Source organism: Labeo rohita, unplaced genomic scaffold (genome assembly GCF_022985175.1).
Source record: "Labeo rohita strain BAU-BD-2019 unplaced genomic scaffold, IGBB_LRoh.1.0 scaffold_132, whole genome shotgun sequence".
NCBI lineage: Eukaryota > Metazoa > Chordata > Actinopteri > Cypriniformes > Cyprinidae > Labeo > Labeo rohita.
The window spans coordinates 1,801-11,480 of NW_026127472.1; the positions used below are offsets into that span (position 1 = coordinate 1,801).

General features: G+C 36.0%; 1 protein-coding gene across 2 annotated transcripts; it reads right to left on the reverse strand.

Annotated features, from left to right (window-relative positions):
* Window positions 1–215: 215 nt before the first annotated feature.
* On the reverse strand, window positions 216–5,305 carry LOC127158059 (polymeric immunoglobulin receptor-like). 2 transcript variants are annotated; one of them, XM_051101198.1, is made up of 7 exons: window positions 5,110–5,305; window positions 4,619–4,930; window positions 4,195–4,519; window positions 1,376–1,473; window positions 1,195–1,247; window positions 624–683; window positions 216–528 (listed from the first exon to the last, which is right to left on the reverse strand). In XM_051101198.1, the coding sequence occupies exons 1-7, from the start codon at window positions 5,168–5,170 to the stop codon at window positions 418–420; spliced, it is 1,020 nt and encodes a 339-aa protein (XP_050957155.1). In that variant the 5' UTR covers window positions 5,171–5,305; the 3' UTR covers window positions 216–417. The 2 variants fall into 2 exon arrangements, 1 of the variants encoding a protein (XP_050957155.1); XR_007826053.1 differs by lacking the exons at window positions 216–528; window positions 624–683; window positions 1,195–1,247; window positions 1,376–1,473 and adding an exon at window positions 3,208–3,329 and having other exon boundaries at window positions 3,432–4,519.
* Between the last annotated feature and the right edge of the window lie 4,375 nt (window positions 5,306–9,680).

The window sequence follows — 9,680 nt, forward strand, 5'->3', positions numbered from 1 at the left end:
CCACTTATAGTGCTGTTTGTTTTTGATCAGACCACAGAGTGCAACGTGTGTGACACATATATAAAATATGAGCAGACCGTCTTTGTTGATGTGTAAATACTGCCAGAGCTGCATGCAAAAACTGTGCACTTATTAGAAAGCAAAGCATAGGACAACCTAAAACCAAGACACATTCAACTGCAAAACATTTTTATTTTATTTTAAATATGCTTGTTTGTATTAATGCAAACAGCAAAATGCTGTACAAGTAAACTTACTAAAGTAAACATTTTTACAGTGAAAAAATTACACAGAGATACTATAATACAAAAAAAAAAAAAAAAAAAAAAACTACATAAGAAGTTGTGATGACAGTCATCTGCAAATGATTTTGTTTCTCTTGGTCAGTGTGTTCTTGTGTTTTTGTCTCTGTTGCTGTCAGTGTGGACCCACAGTGTTGTATATCATGCTGTATATTGCTCCATCTGCTGGAGGCTTCACTGCTTTACTCCCAGGAATATAATCAATAGTACTGTAGTAGCCTTTGTCCTTGTTAGGATACAGTGGAAAAGGGGATTGTATAATAAACATCATATATTCATGTCTGAAATTTCATCACATCAATGCATGTCTGCTCTACTTACATTAGGTTTTTCATCATTTATATTGCTGTATATCACAGGATCTTCAGGTTTAGAGTAGATCTGCATTTCACACACAAAACAATAAAAAAAAGAAATATCAAGAAATCAACATATGACTTATTTAATAAACTACAGGTTAAGGTAATGCATTTGAGAAAGAGAGAAAGAGAGAGAGGAAAAAAAAAAAAAGATTTTCTTTAAATTTCTCTAAAATGTTTTTTGATTGGTTTTGATGAGATGGATCTTAGCATCGTTTGCTAACCTTTGTGTTAACCAGAAGAGGGAAACAAAGAGAGTAATTACTTTGACTCAATTCTCTAAATATACATATATTTATTTTTTTGTAACCATAAAACTTAAAACCATAAGTTCAGATCTTTAAAAAATACATTTTGGAGCATTGGCATTTACTGACAGAATGGCTAGGTTTTGAAGCATGAATAGACACAGACAGAGTTCTTAAGTCTCATAAAACAGTTCAGAAAAAGAAATTAGAGTTTTAAAATAAAAGCCACAGCAACTGTCATACAAACATTTTCATAACTAGATTCTCATAAACTAAAGGACTTACCATGTCAGTGGTTCTGCTGCCGTCTCTGTCTCTGATTTGATGTTTGTCTTTCTCTTCATTTTAAAAAAGAAGAAACAACATTTTTTTACATTAACAGAATTAATATACTGCTGTTGAAATATATTATAAAATGGCATGGAATTAAGTGATTTTTTAAACATAAAATGGAGGTCAAACTGACTGGGTCTCCGTCTCCATATCCAAGTGAAAACACAGACCAGAATCAATAACAGCAGAAGCACAGAAACTAGAAGCCCCACAGTCATGAGTTCATTTTTTCTGTGGGAAATAAACATTTTAAAATATTTTCATTCAACAAGCTCCAAAAATGATGTGAGACTAATTCAGCTGGATAAAAGGCACCAGAAAATAAGGCATATCTGAAATAAACATTCATTACAAATTATTTTAACTCTGTCGTAGAATTACCTTAAAGGGGTCATCGGATGCCCATTTTCCACAAGTTGATATGATTCTTTAAGGTCTTAATGAAAAGTCTATAATATACTTTGGTTAAAAATTCTGGTAACGCTTTAGATTACAACCCGCAAAGAACTACGTAAGTAAACTGAATTTACGGTGTATGTTTCTGTAATTATAGTGTACCTATAAAGAACGTACATGTAGGTATAAGGGAACAATATGTTATATTTGGGTAATAAGGGGATAACAAACCAGATATTCAACCTGCAAAGAACTACATAAGTATACATGTAGAGGCGTTTTCTCTAACATGCTGTGACTAACAATAGAACCATAAAATACACCGAACACGCAACATAATTACAAATTAAACAATTTTATTTGTGTGCTGTAACCCAGATCTTCAGAATCCATACGATTTGCGAGGACCAGAACCAAATTCAAGGCTTTGTCCGGCGATCTTCATCTCCATCTCTAGCAGCGAGTCCAGCAGCAACAGCCGTAAACCCATGCTAAAGTGCATTTTGCGACAGGAAAATCGGACGTTCATTGGCTCTCGCCTGCATTCGTCACAGATTACGACATGCCGTGTTTCTGCTGAGACGTGTTGGAATGACGCGCGGGCGCCTTCGAGGAGTGGATCAAGACAATAATCTGGATAATATTTTCAGCGATTAACAATTTAAATTCTGCTCTCATCCTACTGCACCTCAAACCTACTGTATTCCGCCAGAGAGGACTGCGGCTGCAAACGCATCGTTATTTGGATTACTTTTTTGTATGGCTGTTGACATTTTTGCAATAAATAAATGATTGTGATTGCACTTTCCTGTTTTTTATATTTTTATTACTGTTCAGTCATAGTTAACGTTAGGTTTAGCGACTATAAAAAAAATATTTTTAGATATATTTTCAGATTGTGTGTTTATGTATTGAACCTACCCTGTAACTTCCTTGAACAAGGGGGGAACAATCGCCACTTTAATTTACAGCCCGCAGAGGGCACACTTACTCTGTAACTACATGGAACAAGAGTATAATTTCCCAGTAATTTTAAAAATCTTACATATAGATACACCAAACTTAGGATTTAACAGAACAGGTACCTGTTAAGTTTTTAAGTAATTCCATTATAAATTATTTGTAGGATATCTGTTTGCTACCCCGTTATTACCCAAACGTAACATATTGCTCCCTTATACTTACACGTAGGTACAATATAAATACGAAACATACACTGTAACTTCAGTTTACTTGCGCAGTTCTTTGCAGGTTGCATATCCGGTTGTTACCCCCGAATTACCAAAACATAAAATAGCCTATTGTTCTCTTATACCTACACATACATACTAATAGGTACACTATAATTACAGAAACGTACACCGTAAATTCAGTTTACTTACGTAGTTCTTTGCGGGTTGAATATCTGGTTTGTTATCCCCTTATTACCCAAATATAACATATTGTTCCCTTATACCTACATGTACATTCTTTATAGGTGCACTATAATTGCAGAAACATACACCGTAAATTCAGTTTACTTACGTAGTTCTTTGCGGGTTGTAATCTAAAGCGTTACCAAAATTCTCAATGGTTGTGTAAAACAACACCCTTTTTACCTTGTCAAAATCAGCTCTGCAAAAATCATCTCATTCTGGTCGAGGCTGCTTTAAATGTTAATGAGCTCTACTCGCCCCGCCCCTCTCTTCTCTCTGTGGAAAAACGAGCCTGTTTACTTTAGCCGCTAAACTTGCTAACTAGCACATTATTAGGAAAGGCGATCGCAAATATTCATAAAAAATACTTATACTCACTTCTTCTGTAAGTGAAGCTGGATCACGAATGATTTGAGCGAACATAGACGGATATATGGAGATCAGGAGGCGCATTCCCTTCACAAACAAACGTAATCTACTCCATCTTCAGCAGCTCAGATGTCGGGAGTAAATGACGACCACTATGTTCATTATTACATCCAGCAACACAACACCTCAATCGCTCAATCAGAGATATTCTTGTCTAACTTACATCCCTGCTCCGGCATTGAAACAAAGAGGGCGGACTGTTACAGCTGATCTAAGGTAAGACGCTCATGTCAATCAACTGTTGTGGGAGCGGCCTCTGATGGTGTGACGCCACACCGACAGGCATCTGAGAACGGCTCGATTTGAAAAAGGGGATATTATTTTTACAGATTAATTAAAAACCACTGCATGGATTTTTATCATTATAGGGTAGATTTGTACATACACTGACAACACACATTAATGTTCAAACAACATGTAAAAGTGAACTTAGCATTCGATGACCCCTTTAAGTTTTACTTTTTAAACAATACAGATGTAGTGCCTTTGCAGTTTGTCAATGGCTTCAGTTGGGTTATTATTATTCTCGTGACATCCTGTTTCACTTCTGCAAAGATAAAAAAGGAAACAGAAAAGAAAGATCACGAAGGCAATGAGGAAATGATTGTTAGAGTAAAAGGCTAAATAAATTGAGGAACTACAGCATGATGAAAAAACGCAGAGGAAGATTCTAGGAAAATGAAATGTCAGTGAGAAATGTTCGAATACTGACGTGTCTTTTTCTTTGTCTGGCTTTGCCCCAGTTACAGAGAGATGAACAGGATTCAGTGCCTCTCCTACAGAACAGCAGTACCAGCCAGAATCAGTCAGTCTCAGTCCAGTCATCAGCACAGTGAAGGATCTTCTCCCATCATCAATGATCTGGACTGATGGATTCTGGGATGTGTCAGTCCTCCCCACTGTGTAACAGCGCTGATCTTTATATCTGCACCACTGTTTGAGTTTATTCTTATATTCAGAACTGTAGAGACACTGAACAGTGATATCACCACCTTCATGTCCACATACACTGCTGCTCACCACAGACACATCAGGAGCTGAACACACACACACAAACATAGATTCTAAAATACATATGTGTGAAGTCAGAGAATTTGACATGAGAACGTGATTAAAACAATTGCAAAATCTCATACCAGACTGAACCTTGAGATAAAACTTATATGCAACAGCCGATTGTCCTTCAGTACCCACAACACAATAATAATGTCCAGTCTGTTTGATCTGCAGGTTTCTCATAGTCACAGTAAAGAGACTCTGATCAGGATGATCAATTACTGACAGATTCTCCTCCATTGTGTTTGTGTATATACTAAACTTATCAGTTTCTAAATACCAGTATTTCTTCTGCAGTGTGTATTTCTCCTCATAATGACATGGGATGGTGACAGATCCTCCAGGCTGAATAGTTAATACATGATTTGGCTTACCGAAGATGCATTCAACACCTAAACAAACAACACACAAACTGTTATGTCCAGGATTAACATTAAATTGCTTCTTTATTTTTTAGTCTTCATATAAAAAACAATAAAAGCAATACAAACAGCTAAATATAAATTGTGCCATTAGAAACTAATAAACAGGATTCATTAGTAACAAACACAGCACAACATTTAACACTCACCTAAAATGAGCCAAAACTCAATTGAAATGTAGAATATTTTTGTTGTTGCGTATGCGGCCATTGAATACGTTTTTCTTCCTGGATCTTGAGCTGTTTGACTGTATTTATAGTAACTTGTGCACTTCCCTTTTCACCCTCACCTAGCACTTAAACAGCTTGCGCCACCTAGGAGCTGTGTATAGACTCCAGATCAGGGGTTCTCAGCCCTCTGGCCCTCGAGGTCCACTTTTATTAAGTTTAGCTTAATCCTAATATGTGAACACATGTGAACAAGCTAATCAAGGTCTTCAGGCTTACCAGAATATTACAGGCAGGTGAGTTTGGAGCTAAACTCTCAGAAAAGTGAGACCTCAAGGAAAGACCTCAAGGGCCAGAGCTACCCTAGTAAAAAATAAATATAATAAAATTAATTTAAAATACATTTATTTAATTGCTAAGTATACTACAAATACATTTACATATTATATACTTATTAAAAATACCCTGCAATTGTTCTTTTAGTATACCAAACTGGTATATTTAAAATCTGCTAAATTTGAACAACTAATTTTGTACTTAATGCACTTTACTTGTGCGGAAGTAGCACTGAAGTCCAACTAAAGATACAATTAAGTATTTGATTGTGCTAAAGTGGAACTATTGCAAGTATACTTTAGGTACACTTTAAATATTTTACATTTAAAGATCAATATTATTAAGATTATACAGTCCTCATCAATAATGACATTAAAACACATTTTAGGCTTAATATTAAGAAATGTGCACTGTGCACAAGTAGTAATCCAAATAAAGTTTAATCACAATTTTCATAACAGTATGTCTCGAGTGATATATCATTATGTTAATAGACTTGAACTATGCTTAGTGTAAAATAAATGCATTTTAAAAAATTACTTTTTTACTACAGTGAGAATCCCTGATAAGACGATGTGTGATTGTTTCACTTTTTCAAAGAAAAAACAAAAAGCACAAAACTGTATATTTGTGCAGTGTGTGCATGTCAAAAGATCAAATCTGATTTGAAGCTTGTGACACATAAATGTAGACATCAAATCAATCACTTTATTTAGCATTCATGCAAACACTACATTGGGATCATCAATCAGAATGATTTCATTACAACTGAAACAAACTTACAACTTTTTTGAAACTTGATTAACTTGATCAACTGAACTGCTTCACAAAATGATTCACTGTTTGTGCTCAAAACACCACACACTGGTGATGCCTGCTGGTCAAAAATGCATAAAAACAACATTAAAATGACTACAAAAGTGTAAAACTGATCTGAGATTTGGTAAAAACCATAGACACTGGTTTATGAGTTTACTGGGCCTGTCATAACACCCACACTTGTGGTATTGGCCACTTGAGAGCACTGCACAAAACAATAAGTGCTCAAGACTGTCCCATGTCTAAAAAAACAGCCAAAGCGCAGTGCCCTTAATGGCATGACACATAACTATAAAGCCATATATTCATATTTGGGTAGTAAAAAGTGTTGCACATTTTATTTTGTGCAAGGTGACTTTATATTTTGTACAACATTTGCACCACAATTACTAAATTGTGTCATCTGTTATATGGGAAGTACTGAACAGACATTTAGAAGTATTTTTTAATTGGCTTTTTATCCAAATGTTAGATAACACTATTTCTAATAAATCATTTTAAGGTTTCTTATGTTTTCCTGTCGTGGTCATTTCGCTGTCCACTTCAACAGTTTTAATAATGCTTAAGGTACTCAAGGCCTTGCTTTATTGTGAATAATGGGCCTAACAACGCTGTCCTGCCATGACTATATTCATAATAGCACATTCTCTTCTATTTTATAGCATAATTAATATTACTGAATATTTTTAAACATTTACAGGCACCTTATTATTTTTTCTGACAGGAATAATGTGGATCTAAATTGTAAAGGCTTTCATTCAGTCCTATACATTGCTGCTTGAAAGTTTGTAAACACTTTAGAATTTTGATAAACTGAGAATCCCTGGTGCACTTCAACACTTGTTTCATTTAGTATATTACACTTTTATTTACATCTCTGCTTCACTATGGGGACGGGGGGCACTAACTAAATTTTATCAATCACAAATAAACACATTTTTACACTTCATCTGCACATGGTTCTCTCCTAGCTTGAGATGTGATCGTTTTACTTTTTAAGAAATTGTATTTCTCAATTAGATTAATTCTAATTACATTTTGTATCAGTTACACAAAAAGTTGATTTTGAGATATATAAACCATATTTTACATGTCCATCATTCTTCATTTGCCATCAAAAGTTTTAATGCTTGTGAATTCAAACTAATGTCTATTTTATCTGTATAATATGTTAAAGGGGTCATATAATACGATTTCACCTTTTTAGCTTTTGTTAGTGTGTAATGTAGCTGTGTGAGCATAAACAAAGTTTGCAAAATTACAAAGCTCAAAGTTCAGTGCAAATGGAGAAATTGTCATTTACAAAATTAGCATAGCAACGCCTACAGAGAACTGCTGGTAAGAGACTACAACAAAATAATTCTGGGTTAATGACATCATACACCCAGATAACCCCGCCCCCAGGAACATGCAAGGAAGGGTGATTAAATATTAGAAGAGGAAGAAAACTAGAAGTGCATGTAAAATCTATTCATATGCTGTATGAATCTGATTTTTCTAACCATTTTAATGAATTCAGCTCAGCTACTCCAACAATGAACTGTTCCACGTATACACCTATTTTAACATAGCTATGACAAGCGTTAAACACGGGCGTGTATGCGGTTGGTGTTCTGTATTAAAGCTTTAATCATGATAAACCCTTATATTCAAAGCTAGCATAAGCAATAACATAATAACAGCGTATCTAAAAGTATGAGACAACAACAAACAAAAACATAGGCCTACCATTAAGAGCTGTGCTTGCACAAGTTCTGCACAATCCTCTTCACTAATATCCTCTGCGTCTCATTCGGTGTCAAACTGATAAACAATATAGACGATGCCATTGTTTACAATACAACCGCAGAACATACTGCTGACGAGGGGCGGGTCGTTTAGACGCGCACTAGAGGCAGTTTAGCCAATCACAACACACTCGGCCAACTAACCAATCAGAGCCAATTCACAGAAACAGGAGCTCGACCAGCCGTTTTAGGCCCAATCCCAATTCTACCCCTTACCCCTACACTTTCCCCTACCCCTCCGTTTGGCGCGTTCACGTGTAGGGGTACGGGTGTCTCAATTCTCTTTTGGTTGGAGGGGTAGGGGGAAGGGGAAGGGCTAGATAGCCCTCCAAACGAAGATTTTTCGGGACCTCACTTCAAACGAAGGGCTAAGAGAAATTTCCAACATGGCTGCTCACTCGAGCAAGCAGACCCATAAATGTAAGTAATTTTTGCCATTAATAAAGATTTTTATGATAATTTTTCATTATATGTATATTACCTTCAATCTTGTGTTTGTGTTTACGGTGATGTTCTGTAAAGAAACGTTTGCAAAAAAATCGCTAAAGTTTGCTAGCGGATAGCGCTGATTGCACGATATTAGAAAATATATGTTTTATCTACAGGGCTCGAAATTAACTTTTTTACTTAGTAGCACTGGTGCTCCCAACTTCAACTTCAAAAAATTTAAGAGCACCAAATGAATATGAATATATTTGAATGTGCGCGCGCGTTTTACTTTCGGTTTCGTTTAAACGATGGCGCTAAACTCTCGGCGGTGCTGAGCGTGAATTCTACAGTACAAGACATTAATTTAACAAAACAATTTGAAAGTGGGGGATTTTGAAAAGTGTGTCCCTAGTGGAAATTACGCCCCTGCCTGAGTGAAACTCTGAAGCTGAGTTATCATTTGATGTGAATGTACAGTACACTGAGACGGAGGCACCAGAATTGCGTCTAACAGAATGACCTTTTATTTGTCCACAATCAAAAATCGTCGTATCACACACCCATAATTTCAATGTAGTTTACAAATCCGGAACAGAGGTTGGTTGAGAGAGAGAAAAAACGGCCGGTTCCGAGTTTCAGCGGAGCGCAGTGTCAGTGACAGGGAGTGATCGACGGCTAATATCTAAATTCTGCATTAAAGTTAAGAACGTACAGATCGAGTTTAATTAGTTATGTAATGTTGGAGAAAACGGCGAAACTGTCACTGTATCAACGTATGATGACGTATGACAGTGTAGTAGTGGTGTCCCATTTCTTAGGGGAACATTTTTAACCCTTCCCCTTCCCACTTTGTTTCAAGGGGCAAGGGGAAGGGGCGAGGGGTAGGCAAAGGGGTAGAAAATAGAATTGGGATTGGGCCTTAATGCTAGCTAAAAAGCAGTGTAAAAAATATTTGAAAAATAATGCTATTTTTAAAAAACGAAGCATGAAGACATGTTGTTTTGCACCCCATAAACACAACCAAACGATCCATTCCACCACCCCATTAAAGGTGCAGTACGTCATATCGACAACTAGCGGCTGAAATTGATACTGCATTTCAAATTCAAAATATTGGAGAGCTATTGAACTTCGCATGTTTCTTAAATATCTTCAAACATATTATGGTATTTTTATGCTTTA